The following is a 21,655-nucleotide window of genomic DNA, read 5'->3' on the forward strand; positions in this document are numbered from 1 at the left end:
TTGAACTGCAGCCAGGAGCAGCCACAGAGTCTTTCCTGGCCCAAGACTCCATTCTCCGAGCACTACTTCTGCCTCTCAGATTTCAAGCACGGCCCCGGCACCACAGCATCATGGGACCCTGGGGTCTTCTATAGCATTGCTGTCCACCCACACACTTGCCTGGCCCCACATCCACCAAAGCCCACTTCCCACTGGAACTATTTCTTTGTGTCACAGTCTGGCTGTCCAGGGCCAAGTCACATGCTTGCTCCTGGCTACAAGGGGACCTGAGACAGCGAGGGTCTGGTCTTTTGGTTCCTGTAGTGGTTGGTGTGTTCTGTCTCCCACCAGACTTAAAAGAAGAGGGGGACTTCCCTGGCAGTCCAGTGGTTAAGATGCTGTGCTTCCAATGCAGGGGGCCTAGGTTAAGTTTAAAAAGGATGTATGTGTTGGCCAGACCCAAACAATAAAATATAAAAACAACCTATTCCAAGGAGTTGTTGTGAAGATTACATGATTTACCACATTATAATGTAGAGTTTAGAGGCACAGAGTCTAAAGTCAACTCCCTGGGTTCAAATCCTGGCCTCTGCCGCTCCCTACCTGTATGACTTTGGCAAGTTATTTCCCTTTTGTATGTGTAACCCCCATACTTGTCAAATGGACACAAGAGCACTCACTTCACAGTGCTATTATGAGGATTAAACAAACAGAGGATGTAAAGAACTTAGAGAAGTACCTGGTACAGGTATGCTTGTATGTGAGGCTTGGGTTCATGCCACTTTGTCTTTAGGTCCTTAAAACAGCACCAAGGACTTAGTAAGCATTATTACCTATGTCTTGCCTACTTGACCAGGTGTGTCTCTGAACCTCATCCTAGAAATGGAATTCCTATGAAAATGATATGCATGGTTTAAATTTTGATAGGTACTGACAGACTGTATTTTGTTAATAAGGCACCAATTGGTACTCTCACCAGTCCTAAATGAGTATGCCCTTTTCCTCATGTCTCACCAATACTGGATTTTAACCTTTTAAAATGTTGTTCTTCTAATAGGAAACAGTGTTACTGTAGTCTTTCATTATTTCAATTTTCAAATTGTGCATTTAGTTGAAACCTACTATTAAAATTTTAAAAACACATAATTGGGGAATTCCCTGGTGGTCCAACAGTTAGGACTCTGAGCTTTCACTGCCAAGGTTGCAGGTTCAGTCCCTGGTTGGGAAACTAAGATCACCAAGTGGCCACAAAAATTCTTTTAATTTAAAAATTAAGATAAAAATATATAATTGATATATAACATAAAAAATTTAAAATTGCTCCCTATATTTCAAGTCTTCAGAGAAAACCATTGTTAGTTATATTTGGTATGCCTGATATAATAAAGGAAGATTTATCTCTGCAAAGGGCTTCCCTGATAGCTCAGTTGGTAAAGAATCCACCTGCAATGAGGAGACCCCAGTTTGATTCCTGGGTTTGGAAGATCCTCGGGAGAAGGGAATGGCTGGCTACCCACTCCAGTATTCTGCCCTGGAGAATTCCAGGGTCACAAAGAGTCGGGCGCAACTGGGCGACTTTCACTTTCACTTTATGTCTACAAACCCTTTTCTATGAACATATAAATATACACAGATATAAGTTAAACATATATAATTTAAACTAATTAGTACAAATTAAATTAATTTAAGCAATTAATTAATTTAAACTACATGGTTTAACAAGCTTCCCAGATGGTGCTATTGGTAAAGAACCCTCTTCCCAATGCAGGTAGATGTAAGAGATGTGGGTTCGATCCCTGGGTCAGGAAGATCCCCTGGAGCAGGGCATGGCAACCCACTCCAGTATTCTTGCCTGGAGAATCCCATGGACCGAGGATCCTGGCGAGCTATGGTCCACAGGGTTGCAAAGAGTTGGACATGACTGAAGTGACTTAGCGTGCACATTGTTTAACACATTAATTTTATCTATAGTTTTAATTAAATGGGATTATACTCTCTTTTTTTGCCTTTTACCCCTCGACTCCTTGGATATCCTGCAGTCCATGGGGTCACAAAGAGTTGGACACGACTGAGCAACTGAACAATACAATACAAAACTGTATCTTATGATTACTTGGTGTTCCATATTATTGATTTTACATAATATATTTAACCATTTCCTCTATTGATTGTTCTCAACTTTTTGCTATTACAAACAATGTTGCAATGAACAGCCTATTCACATATCAGTGTGCTTGTCTGTATTGTATACTTGTCTTTCCATAGAGTAGATTTCTGATTAAAATGTTGCTGTGCTGTGCTGCGCTAAGTCATTTTAGTCATGTCTGACTCTTTGCCAACTTTATGGACCATAGCCCACCAGACTCCTCTGTCCTTGTGATTCTCCAGGCAAGAATACTGGAGTGGGTTGCCATCCCCTTCTCCAGGAGATCTTCCCAACCCAGGGATTGAACCCACATCTCTTATGTCTCCTGAATTGACAGGCGAGTTCTTTAGCACTAAAGCCACCTGGGAAACCCCTTAAAATGTTGCTAGGTGTTGCTAAATTGCGTTCTTAAAATATTCCACTATTTCATACTCTTGCCAATAAAATACAAGCATGACCTTTCCCCCATACTCCTTCCAGCCCTGAATATTATCAATCGTTTTATTTTTGAAAATCATATCATACTGCTGTTTTAACAAGCATTTCTCTAGTTGTTAATGAGATTGAGTACCTCTTCTTCTGTTTATTAGCCATTTATCTTTCATTTTCATATTCTCGGCACATTTTTCTGTTGCGCTTTTTCCAATATAAATTTGTTGGAGATTTTTGGATCTGGAAGCAGTCACTGTTTTTCAGTTTAAAACTTTTAAACTTTGGTTACTGAGCAGACTTTTGATAAGCTGAGACAGGAAATCTCACAAATATTTTTTTACCGAATAGAAACTGTTAATATTCCTGGTTCTGGGGAGATCCTAGAGGAAACAGAAGGTTAGACAAGTGTATGGAAGACAGAGAATCTACATGAAGACTTTTCCCAGGCCTTCCTCTGATTTCAAGTAGAACTAAGGACAGGTCTCCCCAGACCTCGGGATTCCTGTCTTTCTGGGAGAAGCAGCCCCTATCTTCTTACCAGGCAGCATCTTGGTGCTGAGGTGAGAAAGCAGAGGCCCTGGGCTCCCCAGGGAAGGAGATGATTTGTTCCTGCCCGTCCCAATTCTTAGTAGAGAAACTGTGACTCAGGAATATGACTCCAGGGACCAAAGGTCCTTCCAGTCTCAAACTGAAGGGCTTTTATTTTCCTTTGAATATTTTATTTACAGTATTGTAACATGTCCAAAATGAAGGCTTGATTAACGGGTTTCATGGCTTAATTTGGGCCATTAACCAAGACTGATGCAATTCTTTCTTCCCAGGCTCTTAACTGAAAGGGTGCAAGCCAAGTGGGCCTCTATAAAGATAGAGATGATGGCATTAAAGTCATTTTATGGCTCTTGTCTCAGCTCTCCTGGAGCCAGTCTTGGCAAGGGAGGAAGGATTGGTGGGGGGCTGGGGGTGATGGCAAACTTTCACTTGTGTCCCTATAACCGGTATTATCTTTTCTAGAACACGTAACTGATTTTCAAATCCATTTCACCTTTTCTTCTTGTAGACTAGATGTATAACAAGACACAATTTTTGTTCTAGTCAGACTCTTCATTTAAACAGAAAATCAAGGACTTCCCTGGCAGCTCAGTGGTAAAGAATCCACCTGCCAATGCAGGGGACATGGGTTCCATTCTTAGTCCAGGAAGATCCCACATGCCACGGAGCAACGAAGCCCATGCACCATAACCATTGAGCCTTTGCTCCAGAGCCTGGGAAATGCAACTACAGAGCCCATGGGCTGCAACTACTGAAACCTGGGAGTCCTAGAGCCTGTGCTCTGCAACAAGAGAAGCCACCACAATGAGAAACCCGAGCACAGCAACTAGAGAGTAGCCCCTGTTCATCACAACTAGAGTAAGCCCGAGGAGTCGAGTCATAAGGACTCAGCACATCCAACAGTTCAGTTCAGTTCAGCTCATTCGCTGAATTGTGTCCAACTCCTTGCGACCCCATGGACCACAGTATGCCAGGCCTCCCAGTCCATCACCAACTCCCGGAGTTTACCCAAACTCATGTCCATTGAGTCAGTGATGCCATCCAACCATCTCATCCTCTGTCGTCCCCTTCTCCTCCTGCCTTCAATCTTTCCCAGCATCAGGGTCTTTTCCAATGAGTTACTTCTTCGCATCAGGTGGCCAAAGTATTGGTGTTTCCGCTTCAGCATCAGTCCTTCCAATGAATACTCAGGACTGATCTCTCTTAGGAGGGACTGGTTGGATCTCCTTGCAGTCCAAGGGACTTTCAAAAGTCTTCTCCAACACCACAGTTCAAAAGCATCAATTCTTCAGCACTCAGCTTTCTTTATAGTCCAACTCTCACATCCATACATGACTACTGGAAAAACCATAGCCTTCACTAGACAGACCTTTGTTAGCAAAGTAATGTTTCTGCTTTTTAATATGCTGTCTAGGTTGGTCATAACTTTCCTTCCAAGGAGTAAGCATCTTTTAATTTCATGGCTGCAATCACCATCTGCAGTGATTTTGGAGCCCAGAAAATTAAAGTCAGCCACTGTTTCCACTGTTTCCCCATCTATTTGCCATGAAATGATGGGACTGGATGCCATGATCTTAGTTTTCTGAATGTTGAGTTTTAAGACAACTTTTCCACTCTCCTCTTTCACTTTCATCAAGAGGCTCTTCAGTTCTTCTTCACTTTCTGCCATAAGGGTTGTGTCATCTGCATATCTGAGGTTGTTGATATTTATCCTGACAATCTTGATTCCAGTTTGTGCTTCATCCAGCCCAACATTTCTCATGATGTACTCTGCATATAAGTTAAATAAGCAGGGTTACAATATACAGCCTTGACGTACTCCTTTCCCAATTTGGAACCAGTCTGTTGTTCCATGTCCAGTTCTAACTGTTGCTTCCTGACCTGCATACAGGTTTCTCAAGAGGCAGGTCAGGTGGTCTGGTATTCCCATCTCTTGAAGAATTTTCCACAGTTTGTTGTGATCCACAGTCAAAGGCTTTGGCATAGTCAATAAAGCAGAAATAGATGTTTTTCTGGAACTCTCTTGCTTTTTCGATGATCCAGCGGATGTTGGTAATTTGATCTCTGGTTCCTCTGCCTTTTCTAAATCCAGCTTAAACATCTGGAAGTTCATGATTCACGTATTGCTGAAGCCTAGCTTGGAGAATTTTGAGTATTACTTTGCTAGCATGTGCAATGAGTGCAATTGTGTGGTAGTTTGAGCATTCTTTGGCATTGCCCTTCTTTGGGATTGGAATGAAAACTGACCTTTTCCAGTCCTATGGCCACTGTTGAGTTTTCCAAGTTTTCTGGCATATTGAGTGCAGCACTTTCACAGCATCATCTTTCAGGATTTGAAATAGCTCAACTGGAATTCCATCACCTCCACTAGCTTTGTAGTGATGCTTCCTAAGGCCCACTTGACTTCACATTCCAGGATGTCTGACTCTAGGTGAGTGATCACATCATCGTGATTATTTGGGTCCTGAAGATCTTTTTTGTACAGTTCCGTGTATTCTTGCCACCTCTTCTTAATATCTTCTGCTTCTGTTAAGTCCATACCATTTCTGTCCTTTATTGAGCCCATCTTTGCATGAAATGTTCCCTTGGCATCTCTAATTTTCTTGAAGAGATCTCTAGTCCTTCCCATTCTATTGTTTTCCTCTATTTCTTTGCACTGATCACTGAGGAAGGCTTTCTTATCTCTCCTTGCTATTCTTTGGAACTCTGCATTCAAATGGATATATCTTTCCTTTTCTCTTTTGCTTTTCACAGCTATTTGTAAGGCCTCCTCAGACAGCCATTTTGTTTTTTCACATTTCTTTTTCTTGGGGATGGTCTTGATCACTGTCTCCTATACAATGTCATGAACCTCCATCAGGTACTCTGTTTATCAGATATAGTCCCTTAAATCTATTTCTCACTTCCACTGTATAATTGTAAGGGATTTGATTTAGGTCATACCTGAATGGTCTAGTGGTTTTCCCTACTTTCTTCAATTTAAGTCTGAATTTGGCAATAAGGAGTTCATGATCTGAGCCACAGTCAGCTCCTGGTCTTGTTTTTGCTGACTGTATCAAGCTTCTTCATCTTTGGCTGCAAAGAATATAATCAATCTGATTTCGGTGTTGGCCATCTGCTGATGTCCATGTGTTGAGTCTTCTCTTGTGTTGTTGGAAGAGGGTGTTTGCTATGACCAGTGCGTTCTCTTGGCAAAACTCTATTAGCCTTTGCCCTAATAATTAATTAATTAAAAATATTTTTAAAAAGAATTATCTTGAAGGGATGCATACTGAAATATTAATTCAAAATATAATAAAATGCCTAGAGTTCACTGACAAAAAAAATCCAAGGTAGAGGGAGGCTGGGAGGTATAGTTGAAACAAAATGGGTTACAAGCTGATTTTTACTGAAAGTGGATGGTGTTCCTGTGGGTTCATTATACTATTCATTCTATTTTTGTATTTATTGATATCTTCCAGAATGAGAGAAAGATAGAGATCTCCCTATCCTACTTTCTATTTTTTTTTTTTCTCTCAAGAGATAGGGACAGGGACTTTCCCAGAAGTCCAGTGGTTAAGACTCCAAGCTTCCTGGCTTCCCTAGTGGCACAGTGGTAAAGAATCTGCCTGCCAATTCAGGAGACACAGGTTTGATCCCTGATCCAGGAAGATCCCACATGCCACGGAGCAACTAAGCATGTGTACCATAACTACTGAGCCTGTGCTCTAGAGTCTGGAAGCTGTAGAGACCGTGCTCCACAACAAGCAAAGCCACCAAAATGAGAAGCCACAGCACTACAACGAAGAGTAGCCCCCAACCACCACACATAGGGAAAACCTGCACAGAAGCAACGAAGACCTAGAACAGCCAAAAATAAATAAAACAACAACCACAAAAACACTCCGTGATTCCAAGGCAGGGGGTGTAGGTTTGATCCCTGGCGGGTGAATTAAGGGGATTTCCAGGTGGTGCAGAGGAAGAGAACCCATCTGCCAATGCAGAAGACACGGGTTCAACCCCTGAATCAGGAAGATTCCATTGAGTAGGAAATGGCAACCCACTCCATCATTCTTGCCAGAATAAGTCCATGGATAGAGGAGCCTGGCAGGCTGTAGTCCATGGGGTCGCATGGACTACACGACTGCACACAAAAAGAAGGAGGAGGGGAACTAAGATCCTATGTATCACCCGGCATGGCCCAAAAAACAATTAAGGAAAAATAAAAAGAGAAATAGGGACAAAATAGTTAAGCGCTTTTAAAACACCTTCTTTTCCCTCTTTCGAGTCTCCCTTGCTCTTGCCATTAGACCAATAGCCACTCCTCAGCACTGCCCACTGGGAGGCATACATCTAACCACACTGCTAAGATGCTTGTGGCTTACCACCCCAGGGGTAATCCTTGCAGCTCAGGGGTGAGAAGAGGCCACCCCACAAGACAAAGATAGAAACGGTGGGTGGCAAAGTTTCAAGCATTGGCTGCAGGCCAGAGGTAGGATATTTCTGCGTGTGTTAGAGGTAGGAAGGAAGCTCTCTCACATTCTGCCCTTTGCAGGAAGCCCTGGCAGAGGGCAGTGTGGTTTTCTCTTTATTTCTCTTCTCTGAGCTTTATTGTTGGTCTGGGCAGCAGGCTCTGAATTCAGCATTGTTCAGAGATGGGAGATACTGTGAGATGAGCGTAAGCAGTTGGATAAATTAGTAAGATTCTGTCTCTTTAATGCAGGATGAAAAAAAAAGCTCCTTGCCTCTCCAAGTTTGCTGTGGGCCTGCTGCTAGCATGCAGCGCCCAGCCTGGCACCAGTCACACCTGGTAATAGGTTCTGAGTAAAAGCTATTCTCTTCCTCTGAGAGTGTGGAGAAATGAGCAGGGCAGGGCTCAGAAATTCTGAGCTGGTTAAAACCTCAACCTGTCTAGCCAGTTCTGCTCCAGGCTGCCATAGGCTGCCACTTTATGTGCTACAGACATTTTTGTATACATTCGTGTGTTCTTGGGCTCTTAGTTTGTTTATGCTGCTCGTTTGCACACAAATCTGTCCCTGAATATACCAGATAGCCCTATCGAATGTTGTTCTATCATCCTGACATTGTCGGACTTCCTTCCTAGCACTTATATGGAAGCATTAGTCACTCAGTCGTGTCTGACTCTTTGTGACCCCATGGGCTGTAGCCCACCAGGCTCCTCTGTCCATGGAATTCTCCAGGCAAGAATACTGGAGTGGGTTACCATGCCCTTCTCCAGGTGACCTTCCTGACGCAGGGATTGAAACCAGCTCTCTTGCATTGTGGGCAGATTCTTTACTATCTGAGCCACCAGGGAAGCACCCTAGAACGTATATGAAATGATCTTATTTATTTATACATTTACTTGATTACTTGTTATCTAATGATATTAGATAATATTCTACGGCTGTCTCCCTTAGAATGTTACCTTTTTGATAGAAATTTTGTCTTGTTTACCACTTTGTCTACCAAAACAGGGTGTTTGTGGAGATTGAATACATGAATGACCGTGTACACGTTTGTCTTCCAAAGGAGAGGGCGGACAGATTAGTGAGACAACTGCTGTGTGAAGGGTCCAGAGCCAGTCCTCCAAGGCATGGGACCCCACTGTGGCCCTGACTGCACCACATTGATCTTCCACCCTGCTTTCCTTTCTTTCTTTCTTCCTTCCTTCCTTCTTTTCTCTCTCTAATATTAATATATATATTTGTTTGTTTTGTTTTAATACCTTTACTTGGGGTTTGGTTACAAAAGTAGCACATACTTTTTATCTTTTCTTTTTTTTGGCCACAGCTTTGTTTTGGCTGTGTAGCTTGTGGGATTTTAGTTCCCTGACCAGGGCTTGAAACCTGGCCACCGCATTGAAAGCACTGAGTCCTAACCCCTGGACCGCCAGGGAATTCCCCATGATGGTTATCTTTTAAAATGCAGAATTATATTTTTTAAATAATGGAAAATTATCCCCTTCCTTTCTTTGCCTCTTTCCAAAGGTAACCAGGCTGGCATTCAGATGTATATGCTCCCAGTCTTTCCTGGAGCATAGGGGAGTCTTCACCACTCCCCTCACCAAGACTGCACAGTTCCAAGCTGAAGACATCTGCTTCCTCACTCCTCTCCCCCTTTCAGAGAAAGTCTCCAAGTTCTGAGATTTCTCAGAAACAAAACACCACAGCCTTCCACATTCCTCCTGTGCTCCCCACCCTCCTCCTTCAACCAAACAAAGCAAAGCAAAACACAGAAATGCCAAGGAATGATTATAAAAACTGTGAGCTCCTGAATCAGGCAGATCTGGATGGAAATCCTGCCATACCATCTGTCAGTGGCCTTGACCCTCTCTGAGCCTCAGTTTCTTTGTAAGAGAAAAGATGATTTACTTACAAGATTGGGTTGGGACAAGGGTTAAATTGGGCACTAGACAAGGGCTGGCGCGTGGGAGGAGATTTCATAACTTAATTTTCCTTTCTTCCCAATATCACCCCCAGGCCAATTGCAACTCCTTCCCTGTCACTTTTGTTTTGCTAGAGATCAAGAACACCAAGGTTTCTTTTCTTTTGTAAATACATCATATTGTTCATCATCTCCTCTCTCCCTTTCCTTCGCTGGGTTTAGTACATCTTTCCTCAATTCCCCATTTCCCTGTCAATGTTCTCAGGGCCTTTTTACAGGGTCCCAAAGAAATAGGGCTTCAGGTGGAAGAAAAAGGGGGGACCAGCAGTGCCCCCCACCCCTGTCCCCTGTGGCTGCGGCTCCGGGACCCCCCACTTCAGCCAGGAACATCCCACTTCCTGTTTGTGGAGGCCACAGCCAAAGCTCAGGCAGCGGTTACACAATCGTCTGGCTGTCTAGCTGTTAACCTGATAACCTATCACTTCTAATACTTACTGCGCTTCTCTGGGGCTTGAAACAACAGAAGGAACACACCCACCCCGCCAGCCTTCCCAAGCACCCTGTTTCGGGCTGGAGGATGCCCAAAGTCAGGGGGTCATTCAGGGCCACCCAGGTGAGTAGACTGAAGTCCAGCTCGCCCAGCTCTGGTTGTCCTCTGTTTCAGGAAAGGGATCCCTGAAATTCCTGAGAAGCAGCAGTAGGGGCACTCAGGAAACCCGTGCTCGTTGGGGTACAGTTCACCCCAAGCCCTGTTCGTACCCAAAGAAGCAAATACACCAAGGGTGCTTCTCTGTTATCATTATCAGTCTGAACCCTGACCCTGGATTGCCTCTACCTGCAGCCCTGATTGGGACAACTTTCCCCAGAACTTTGCAGGCTCTAGAGTGAGGATTCTGAGAGAAAAATCACGAGAAGAGGCTAGAGGTGAGAGTGTGGAGCCGCAGGGCATGAGAGAACTTGCATTGCGTGACAGACTCGGGACAAGTGAAATAATAGCTTCTTTGAAGTTAAGAACTTCTGATAAGGGGGGGCTGAGGGTTCTTTCTCTTTCAGATCTTGGCTGTTAGTCTCACTCAAGCCAAAAAGTAGAAGAGTAGAGAAGAGGCAGGCAATAGAGACCCCAGGATGACGGTGGCCAGAGGGATGGGGCAGGGTGAGTGGAGGCAGCCTGGAAGCAGGAAGCTGGCAAAGGTAAAGAAGCAGCCCTCAGGGGCCACCTGCTGTGGGACAGCTGCACCCCCTTATCAGCTGCCTGGGCGACAGTACAATGGCGAGAATGTAGAAGCAGGAAAGAGCCAAGAGGGGCTGAGTGACACTGGTGATGAGGGGATAAGGGAGGACCCTGGTCATGGGCAGCCACAGAGCATCTTCCCTTTAGTCAAATGATCCCTCACCCATGGGAACCAGGAGGCCAGACAGCCATCGCACCAAAGCCCAGTCTTGCTCTCCTGCCTGCCACTCTGGTTTGGAAACCCTGTGGCTCTTTTCTACTGGCAACCTCAAGCCCAAACGTTATTGCTTTCACTCTCCAATAAAAACTTCACCGCGGAACTTTCATCCAAGAAGATGAAAGAGGCTTCCTGAGACCAGAGCCAGCAGGTTCCTAGAAGAGGGGGGCAGGGGTTACCCCAGTCACATGGCCAAGTTTGATGAGAGAGGGGGCCCTCGGGTTCGAGATGGAGAGCAATTTGTGGGGGTCCTCTTGTTCAGCTCTCTAAACCCTCACTCCCCAGATAAGGGCAGCCCCAGAGAGTTAAGGGATCAGGCTTCAACCATGCCTCAGTTCTTGAGCAAGTAGCTGTCGTTTGCCTAGGGGCTGGGACACTATATTAGCAGGCTCAGCAGTCATGGAATCCTCCAGTTGGAAAACTCATTCCTGGATAGATGGAGAGCCTGAGTTTTATGGCCTGTCATGGTCAGCTAGGGACAATGGCATCACGCTGGACTGTCCTTGGGCCCTACTAGGCTGCCCTAAGGAGTTGTTGTGGCCCCAGGCTGGGAGATGAGGGGGAGGCATTCCACTTTCACCTTCTGAGGTTTATGAGGGTAGTAGAGGGTAATAATGAGCGCTGCCAAGTTTCCTTCCACTTCAAAGCTTATGAGGAGTAAACGGGTCTGGGGAAGGTGGAACCTGGACACACAACCCCGCCCTGGCTCCTGTCAGGGCAGCTGTGGTAGGAAGACATGGGTGAGCAGCCTTGGGGAACACAGATGTCTGGAATAAGAAGGAACCTCAGGAGAGAGCTGACCCTAGCTATGGATGGGGGAGCAAATGAGCCCACAGTCCTCAGGGTCTCTGAATGCCAAGAGTCAGGTCCACGTGCAGAGATGAGCATTTAGCAATCCAGAAATGTGTGAGCATACACACTCATGCAAACACACACACACAGGCACACATGTCCATGCCCACAAAGGCATAAACATTCTGGCAGGTACACAGATGTGCACAGGCACACACATACACAGCCACAGATTGTGACATACAAGCACCCTCACATAGCCACACAGACACAAATACACACTCCCGCATAAAAGTACACACGCAGACAGCACACAGGTATACAGGAGCGAGAACCCGCCCAGATACACAAAAGCACATGCCCAGGCACCCACCCCACTAAAGGGAAACGTGCTCAGACACAGCACACATCTGCACACGCTCAGGTTCCTTCCCACACACACTTGCACTCTCACACAAACAGCTGCCCAGGCCATTTGAAAGTGCCCCGCTATCCGTCATTCCCTCCCAGCTGCGGCCCGGGTCCTCCCCCTGCCCCGCCCACCCCAACTGTTTGTATAAATTCCGTCCCGTTGCCCCTTTCCCGCACAGCCAGCTAGCCCGGACACCTTCTTTCTCTGCCCACTCCTGGCAGAACCCTCGGGAGCAAAGCGCACCAGCGAGCAGCATGGGTAAGGAGGGGGGCTTCTGACCACCGTGCGCTGCCCGCCGCTGGCCCGCCCCCCACCAGGAAGTGACCGAAAACCTGGAACGGGAGCTGGTTAGCGGAGGGAGCTGCCCGGCTCTGCTCCACCGACGCCACCACACCCCGACCCCTGGATTTCCCAGAACCAAAGTTCTGGAATCGTCCCTCTGGGAAAGCAGAGGGACTGCTGGGAAAGGTGACCTTGGGCTCCCACCCAGCTCCCCAGCTGCAACCTGGGACCAGGGCGCCTTGGTGAGGGCACTTAGGAGCAACTGTACCGTCTCTAACAGTTACCATGGGAGACTGACAACCCTGATTCAGCCCTAGGCCAGCTTCTCACTGCAGGGACTAGGCAACCCGGTCTTCCGTGGCCGGATCGCTCTCTAGCTATCCTGCCCCACCAATCACTCCAGGAGAGAGATCAGGGAGCCCCCACAGTCTCTTCAAACGGGGGGCGGGGGAGAAGGGGTGTTTCAGACTATTTCAGTGCCTCCCACCTTCTCAGTCCTCCAAGTCTCAAGCTCTCCTATTCCCCTATCCATGGACTTCTTGATGTCAGGCTGAGGAGCAGCCTGGGTCTGCTTGGGAGTATTGAGGTTCTTGCCTCTTGGGACCTGGCTGTTTCCTGTACTGGTGGAATGCCCAACAAGCCAGCCTGGCTTTGGAAGAACCCCTGGGCTCATTTCAAACCCAAAGATATTCAAAGATGTTGCTTGAGATGCTTAAGATAGATGCTCCCAACTGATGCTCAGTGGAGTCTGAGTGGCTCACAGGGCCTGACCCGGACTGGGAGAAACGCTGTGGGCGTTGGGGGATGGGGCACTTAGGCTCTGGGATGGGAGGATGGTGCTTAGGGGCGATACCTCCTTCACAGCACACCTCCTTCATACCTTTACTTCTCTCTCAGTCTCTGGCTTTGCAGTTTTTGTATCTGTCTTGATGTCTTGGAGTTAGGTGTTTTTTTTTTTTAATATTTTTATTCATTTATTTGGCTGCATGGGGTCCTAGTTGCAGCACGAGGGATCTTTTAATTGTAGCAAGGGTTCTCTAGTTGTGGTGCACAGGTTCCAGAGCTGTGGGCTTAGTAGCCCTACTGCCTACAGAATCTTAATTCCCCTACCAGGGATCGAACCCACATCCCCTGCACTGCAAGGCGGATTCTTAACCAGTGGACACCAGGGAAGTCCCTTGAGGTCTTGGAGTTTTGAACCTCCTTCCCCTCCCCCTCACCTCCTGTGCCAAACCCTGACACAGCTTGGTTGTAGAGCTGAACAAGTATTAATTCCTTGGAGCTGGGCCTCACCTGTCCCAGCCCAGCCCAATTGCCTTGGATCTCTGGCACAGCCCTACCCATATTTATACAACATTTCTCACCTGAAAGTACTTCTGAATACTTTGTCTTGTTTGGCCTTCACAGCCACTTATAGAAGAAGGTGAGGTATTATTAGCCTTTTTAGGCAAAGGGGAGAAAATGGAGAGTAGATGTTAAACCTGGACCTTGAAACCACACTCTGGACTCTACAATGCTGTCACTGCCTTTCAGATTCCTAAGTCATATGGCTGCTGCAAGTAGGGGACCTGGCTACCTGGCTGAGGGCCTGAGCCCAGGCACCAGTGGAGGCTGGACTCTGGAGCAGTGGCCAGACTGGCCATGCGCCAGGCAGGGAGGCTGTGTCAAGTCCTGTGAGCTCCACTCCAGGGTTTCTTTCAACCTACAGCTGCTGCTACTGCTGCTGCTAAGTCGCTTCAGTCAAGTCGACTCTTTAGCGACCCCATGGACTGCAGCCTACCAGGCTCCTCCGTCCATGGGATTTTCCAGGCAAGAGTACTGGAGTGGGGTGCCATTGCCTTCTCCGTCAACCTACAGCTCTCTCTGTTTATTCCTCAGCCCTTCCTCCAGGTTAGGCCCCAAATCTTGATGCTTAATGCCTAGTGGTAGCCCTCCTTGTCAGGGACTGACTGGTTCCTGACTTTGGTCCCCTAGATCCACGTGGCTTCTCTTGCCAGACTTCAGGGGACAAGGAGGGCCACTTCCTACAGCCCTGGTGGTTGGGCATCTGAACTCTCCAGGGTTGGTTTACAGATAAACCAAGTGGATGGGGCCCACCCAGGGGTAGAAACTGGTCTAAGGATCTTCAGCTGGTGTCAGTCCTGCAGCCTTGAACTTCAGCCTCCTATCCCTTCCCAGACTCTTGGTTATATAACCCTAGCGCTGGCTGGCAGCCTGAGGTCAGGACCCAAAGGGAAGGGAAGCAGGAAGTATTCCAGCTCCTGGCTTAGATGCCTTTCAAGTGAAATGAGATGAACCGGCGCCACCTGAGGGCTGTTCCTCAAGCACAACCAGGGTTTACTGGCTGCTCCCAGGCAAGTACACAGCCGCAAGCTTGACTTCAACTCCTGGTTTATTTCTCATACAAGCCCACTGTGGTATTCTTATTACCCTCTTTTTACAGATAATGTGAAAACTGAGGTCAAGGAGGTTAAGTGATGTGTCTAAGTTCCCATGGCCAGTCAGTGACCAGCTGAGATGGAGACCCGAGTCAATGTTATAACCATTGCACCACACAGCCTCCCCTGCACTTACCCTTCTCCTGCCTCCCCTAGGTCCTGCTTGAGGGTCTGTGCACCTTCAAGTTGTACCCCTGCAACTCTTCCCACCACTCCCACACACTCAGGAGGGTCTGGAGGGGACCTGGGACGGTGCCTCTGCCTTGGCCAGGGGCAGGATGGGAGGACCGAGGGTTGCAGCATGTAAGGAAGGAGCCTTCGTCCTCCAGAGTGTGGTCCAGCCAACAAGCCCCATTGTTTCCACAGCGACCAAATGTGGCAAGTGCGGACCTGGTTACCCTTCCCCTCTGGAGGCCATGAAAGGTAAGTGTGAGAAGGTTGAAATCCAGCATCCCCAGGAGTGGGCAAGCCAGTGCCTGTTACTGACCCCGTTGCTGGCACACCCTGCACTGGTCTGGCCCTCCTCCCCAGCCTGTCACCCCCACTGCCTGCTTTCTACCTTCTAGGACCCAGGGAGGAGATTGTCTACCTGCCCTGCATTTACCGAAACACGGGCACTGAAGCCCCCGATTACCTGGCCACTGTGGATGTTAACCCCAAGTCTCCCCAGTATTCCCAGGTGAGGTGGGGCTTGGACAACAGAGGGCCCTAAGACCCCCTCCTCTAGATAGCCCTGACAATGCCCTTCCCCACTCCATCCTTCTTCACCCTCCCTAGGTCTGGTTGTTTAGGTTGTTCATTGCACAAGAGTACCCCCACCCATGTGCAAGGTCATGCAAGTGCTGGAATCAAGGCTGTGCTTTGCTGCCAGCTGCAGTGGGTCCAGGGGGCCCCTTTTTGAAAAGCACACGGAGGCATGGTCTGGATAAGCACTGCCCATACCCCCTCTCCTCTGCTAGGTCATCCACCGGCTGCCCATGCCCAACTTGAAGGACGAACTGCATCACTCAGGATGGAACACGTGCAGCAGCTGCTTCGGGGACAGCACCAAGTCGCGCACCAAGCTGGTGCTGCCCAGTCTCATCTCCTCCCGAGTCTATGTGGTAGATGTGGCCACCGAGCCCCGTGCTCCAAAGCTGCACAAGGCACGTCCTCTGCCCTAGCCAGCTCTGAGCCCCTAATGTGCTCAGCACCTGGGGCAGCCTATGGGCAGGAAAGCCACCCCTACAGCAGCTGCCTCGGGCTCCTTCACAGGGTCAGGCTCAGCAGCAGAGAGCGGGGCTGGACTTTGGAGGAGAGTTAGCAGGTGTGCTGGGTCATCAACACCCAGGGGCACCACAGGGGAGGAAGAAGTCTCTTGTTTTTCACTCTGAGCTGAAGGAGCCATTTCTTCCCCAGTGAGTTAGTAAGCCCAGGGTTTCCCTTAGGCGGAGCCTCTGATCCCTCCTTTCAACACTTTGCTGAGTGCCCTCTTTGTGCTAGGCACTCACTGCTGGCCGCTGGTGATACAGAGTTGACACTGGCATCCTCCCAGCCTGGGAGGAGCTTATGGTCTCAAAAGGCTGTGAATGCCCTCAAGACTGGGGAGGAGCGGGGAGGAGGGAGGCGAGAAATTCCAGCTTTCTGCCAGAGAGTTGTCAGTCTCTCTGACGCCCCTTCTGCTCTGCAGTCTGAATCTTTGCCCTATTCCTACAGGGAAAATTGTGTCCATGTTTGAAAGGAAAAGAGGGTGGGTCAGCAAATAGAAGTGTGGGAGGGGAGGAGTAAGGAGTGGAGACTCCTGGCCCTGTTAGTTTCTGACATCATTCCTTACCCATCTCCAGGTCATTGAGCCCAAGGAGATCCATGCCAAGTGTGACCTGGGCTACCTCCACACCAGCCACTGTCTGGCCAGTGGGGAGGTGATGATCAGTACCCTAGGAGACCCCAAGGGCAATGGCAAAGGTATTGTAGGCACACCTGTGAGGGAAGCGGATTCCAAACTACGGGAGGGATGGAATGACCTTCCAGGGAGAATCAGAGGGTGGGTCTCATCCAATATTTAAATGATAATCATGTAACTTTAGTCTTCCCAGGTGACACTAGTGGTAAAGAACTTAGCTGCCAATGCAGGTTGATATAAGAGATGTGGGTTCGATCCCTGGGCCAGGAAGATCCCCTGGAGGAGGGCAGGGCAACCCACTCCAGTATTCCTGCCTAGAGAACCCCATGGACAGAGAAACCTGGTGGGCTGCAGTCCATAGAGTTGCACACAGACAAAACTGAAACGACTTAGCACACATGTGTGTAACTTCAGTTGTTTCAATTATTTTTATGAGGATGAGCCTTGAATGATGAATTCATTTACAAGTTCTGGTCTGCCATGGGGAATGTGAGAGAGTACAGACATGGCCTCAGAAAACAAATACATTTAATATCAGCCTTCCCAAATTCAAGAGCAAATCTCACAATCCTTGGGATCCTTAATTGTCACAGCTACTTGCTCACTTATGGTGTAATCAATAGCTTTTACATGAAATGTCTACTATATGCCAGACACGACCTACGAGATAGATGCTACTGTGATCCCTGTTTCACATGTTAGGAGACTGGGGCACAGACTGGTTAAGTCAGCAGCTATTAAGTGGCAGAGCTGGAACTCAAACCCAGCACTACGGCTCCCCAATTTATGTCCTAATCACCGTGCTGTACTGCTTCTCTCCCAGCCTCACCTGTTTCAGCAGAGCTTTCCATCCAAGGGGCTTGGAGTGAACTATCAGTTAAGGTCATGGATGACCTTACTGATTACTGCATTAGACTGCAGTAGATTACTGCATTAGACTGCAGATTACTGCATTAGATTGCATTAGATCAAGATTACTGCATTAGACTCCATTTAACTGCTTTTTTCAGAAGATGGGTTGCATGAAATTCCAAGATTTAAGAACACTTAGGAGTAGACATCTATTTACATTTGCAAAGAAATGGCAAGGTGTCACAACCTACTCAGCTAGGGAAAAACATAGTGGGCACTCATGTCGAATTACAAATAAAGAGCATTTTCTCTGTCTAAAAAATGTAGTGAGCAGAATGGAGTTTAGACTCTGGCAGGAATCCTACACTGAAAGTAGGAGGCTGGGCAGAGGAAGCATAGGGTACAGAGTCCCAAAAGATCCTGGCACAAGGGAGGAAAAATGAATCCTGTGGTCTGGGAGAGGGATGAACTGATGAGAGGCAGGGACACCAGAGCAAGTCCCCACCTTTCACCTGGGCTTCTGGGTGGGACCCTTTGGACAGGTGGCCAAATCCAGCTCCTGAATCTAAGGATCTGGCAAACCCAGTGGGAGGAGGGGCACCAGGCGATGGACTCAGAGCCTCTTGGACAGGCCTGGGGTAAAGGGCTGGATGCGGGTCCTGTCTCCACCACCTCTACCTACCGCTTGACTTTCCTCACTGCTCAGGGGGTTTTGTGCTCCTGGATGGAGAGACATTTGAGGTGAAGGGGACGTGGGAGCGGCCTGGAGGTGCTGCGCCTATGGGCTATGACTTCTGGTACCAACCTCGACACAATGTCATGATCAGTACTGAATGGGCAGCTCCCAATGTCTTACGAGATGGCTTCAACCCTGCTGATGTGGAGGCAGGTGAGAATCCCCCGTATACCCGTGGGCTGGCTGGCTGCTCACATGAACCCCTGCTTTCTATTCCAAACCCCCACTCTCCAGCCATCTTACTTCCCTCATGTGGACCCCGGAACCTTGGGGTGATGGTATAGGATGTGCTGAGTGCTCTGACTTGCTCAAGCATCCTTCTGCTCCCTCCAACCCATCTTTCATCCTTCTACCCTGGGCTGGGCCCCAGCCTTGGCCCAGGCTCTCCTACCCTGATCCTGATTCCATCTTCCGACCGCGTCTCCACCCCAGGGCTGTATGGGCAACGCTTATACGTGTGGGACTGGCAGCGCCATGAGAGGGTGCAGACCCTGACTATGCAGGATGGTCTCATCCCCCTGGAGATCCGCTTCCTACACAACCCAGCCGCTGACCAGGGCTTCGTGGGCTGTGCCCTTGGCTCCAACATCCAGCGCTTCTACAAGAACCAGGTGATGTGAGCTCTGGCCCTCTCCTCCCAGCAGTCCTGTCAACTCTCTGCCAGCTTCCGTACTGTGTCACTCCCTTCTCCTTCAGGGTGACCCAGGCCTCCTCCTCCTCTGGCTCCACCAACCCAGACTTCCCAGGAATTAAAAATAAGGCCACCTGCCCTGCCTCTCTTCTCTGTCCTAGGCTAATTTCTCCCTAAGCCCCAACTGGCCGTATTTATTCAAAAATCTTTAGTGAGTCAGGCACTGTGCTAGGGCTTCCCAGGTGGCGCTAGTGGTAAAGAATCCACCTACCAATGCAGATAGATGTAAAGAGACGTGGGTTTGATCCCTGGGTTGAGAAGAACCCCTGGAGCAGGGCACAGCAACCCACTCCAGTATTCTTGCCAGGAGAACCCCATGGACAAAGGAACATGGTGGACTGAGATCCATAGGGTCGAAAAGAGTCAGACACAACTTAAGCAACTTAGCATGTGCACACACACCGTGCTAAGTGCTGGGAATACAAGGAGAAAGCAGACATCATCCCTGCCTTAGGAGGGTCTGCATGGGAGTTAGACCCTAGTGGCAAGAAGACCCTATACCTACTCTCTCTCTGCAGACAATACACTCTGGGGAGACCTAGACCTGACACCCATCACCCAACTCTTACAGGCTCCCCTCTCTGCCTCCTAACCCCAATGCAGGGAGGAACTTGGTCAGTGGAGAAGGTGATCCAGGTGCCCCCCAAGAAAGTGAAGGGCTGGATACTACCTGAAATGCCAAGTGAGTGCTCAGGGGAGCATGGGAATTGGAATGTTGATTCCTGGGCTGGGGAACAAGAGTCCCTAAAGCCTCTGGACCCCACCCCCTACCGCCAGGCCTGATCACTGACATCCTGCTGTCCCTGGACGACCGCTTTCTCTACTTCAGCAATTGGCTGCACGGGGACCTGAGACAGTACGACATCTCTGACCCCAAGAGGCCCCGCCTCGTGGGACAGGTGGGGTCCCAGCAGGATGGAGAGGGAGGGAGGGAGGAAGTAGATGTCTAGACATGAGGCGGAGGGTATAAAGTACCTGGGGGATGGTAAAGAAGGCGCAGGAAAAGCAGAGATGGGGGCTGAGGAATGTTCGGGCCAGAACCACAGGGAATCATGGTTGCATGTGGGGAACCTGAGGAAGTGAGGTGCTCTTCCTGAAAGGTCCTCACCGCCCACCACTGTCCTCCTTTCTGCTCTGCACCTCCCCATCCAGATCTTCCTTGGGGGCAGCATTGTTAAGGGAGGCCCTGTGCAGGTCTTGGAGGACCAGGAGCTAAAATGCCAGCCAGAGCCCCTGGTGGTCAAGGTGAGGCTGTCTCCCCTACAGATCAAGGGTCCCTCAGATCCCTGCTGGAGAGGTATGAGGGAGAGGGCTGGGCTGCAGCTGAATACCTCTCAGGGTTTGAGTGGTGCCACTGATTCCCACGATCTGTATGTAACCCTGGGGTCTGACCCCTGGTTTTCCCAAGGGGAAGCGAGTGGCTGGAGGCCCTCAGATGATCCAGCTCAGCTTGGATGGGACACGTCTCTATGTCACCACATCGCTGTACAGTGCCTGGGACAAGCAGTTTTACCCTGATCTCATCAGGTAAGGAGACTACCTGGGCTCCCCTCCCAGCCCTCCTCTCCCAGAGGGGTTGGGCTTCCTGAAGACTCCTCAGTTCCGCTTGCAGACTCTGCTCCCTCCTCAGAAAGCCCTCCTCCCTCCCACAACACTTACCTAATTTTGACAGAAGGAGAGGTGGCCCTCTCTGATCTCTTTCTTCTCCTGCCCTGTTTCCACCAGGGAAGGCTCTGTGATGTTGCAGATCGACGTAGACACAGTAAGGGGAGGGCTGAAGTTGAACTCCAACTTCCTGGTGGATTTTGGGAAGGAGCCCCTTGGCCCAGCCCTGGCCCATGAGCTCCGCTACCCTGGGGGCGACTGCAGCTCTGACATCTGGCTCTGAAGCAGCCCCTCAGCTCCCTACTCCAGCTCCTAGCTGCATTCCACATTTTGAACCCTCCATTTTGCAGACACCTGCCTTCACTCTGCTCTCGCAGCCTCTGACCCTTAGCAGCTTCTCCTTTTAAAGCCAAACCCAGGCCGTTGACATGGAGTAAGCCATGTCTCCATCTGCCTGCCATGGCCACAAGCCGCTCACTGTGCTGTTTTTACATGAGCTGTTGGGAATGATTTTTATAAGAAATAAACTGGTGAACCTCTTCCTGAGATCACCTTGTCTCTAGGGGCACTGGGCCTATGGCTCCTCCTCTGCCGACCCTTTGTATTTTGCACAGGAAAGTCCTGAAGAGGACCAAGGGGTGGGGTAGTTATGATGACTAGTTCATGCCAATGATTACAGTACGATGCTAATGGTGCCAAAATCTCACTTTTATGGCCAGACAGAACCTGAAGATTTTGAAGGTGGTTGTCACAAGGAGAGCTGGCAGGGTGAGACTATCAATCAGCGTTCCTAAACTATTTTTTTTTTAATCTTTTAAATTTTTAAAAAAACATTTATCTATTTGGCTGTGCAGGCTCTTAATTGTGGCATGTAGGATCTACTTTCCTGACAAGGATCAAACCTGGGCCCCTTGCACTGGGAATGTGGAATCTTAGCCACTGGACCACCAGAGAAGTCGCTAATTTGTGCTTTCTTTTAATGAACCAACCATCTCATCCACCACCCCCAGGAGAATGTAACATGCCCTCTCACACACAGGAGATC

The 21,655-nt window shown here is 48.7% G+C and overlaps 1 protein-coding gene across 6 annotated transcripts in view; it reads left to right on the forward strand.

Annotated features, from left to right (window-relative positions):
* SELENBP1 (selenium binding protein 1) overlaps positions 1-21,150 on the forward strand; it is a 61,313-nt gene extending 40,163 nt beyond the window's left edge. For 2 of the 6 annotated variants that reach the window (XM_081487539.1, XM_081487538.1), the window contains 12 exons: positions 9,076-9,438; positions 15,211-15,267; positions 15,411-15,523; positions 15,804-15,989; positions 16,668-16,788; positions 18,285-18,467; positions 18,747-18,925; positions 19,609-19,687; positions 19,783-19,904; positions 20,158-20,250; positions 20,414-20,532; positions 20,731-21,150. In XM_081487539.1, coding sequence (XP_081343665.1) covers positions 9,378-9,438; positions 15,211-15,267; positions 15,411-15,523; positions 15,804-15,989; positions 16,668-16,788; positions 18,285-18,467; positions 18,747-18,925; positions 19,609-19,687; positions 19,783-19,904; positions 20,158-20,250; positions 20,414-20,532; positions 20,731-20,893 — 1,476 coding nt within the window. In that variant the 5' untranslated portion in view covers positions 9,076-9,377 and the 3' untranslated portion in view covers positions 20,894-21,150. Of the gene's footprint in view, positions 1-7,519; positions 7,539-9,075; positions 9,439-12,298; positions 12,383-15,210; positions 15,268-15,410; positions 15,524-15,803; positions 15,990-16,667; positions 16,789-18,284; positions 18,468-18,746; positions 18,926-19,608; positions 19,688-19,782; positions 19,905-20,157; positions 20,303-20,413; positions 20,533-20,730 lie in introns of those variants that run through there. The other 4 variants (XM_081487542.1, XM_081487540.1, XM_081487543.1 and 1 more) reach the window with 4 other exon arrangements.
* The last annotated feature ends 505 nt before the right edge of the window (positions 21,151-21,655 follow it).

Source organism: Giraffa tippelskirchi, chromosome 5 (assembly GCF_054371585.1).
Source record: "Giraffa tippelskirchi isolate mGirTip1 chromosome 5, T2T-mGirTip1v1.2.pri, whole genome shotgun sequence".
NCBI classification, from domain to species: domain Eukaryota; kingdom Metazoa; phylum Chordata; class Mammalia; order Artiodactyla; family Giraffidae; genus Giraffa; species Giraffa tippelskirchi.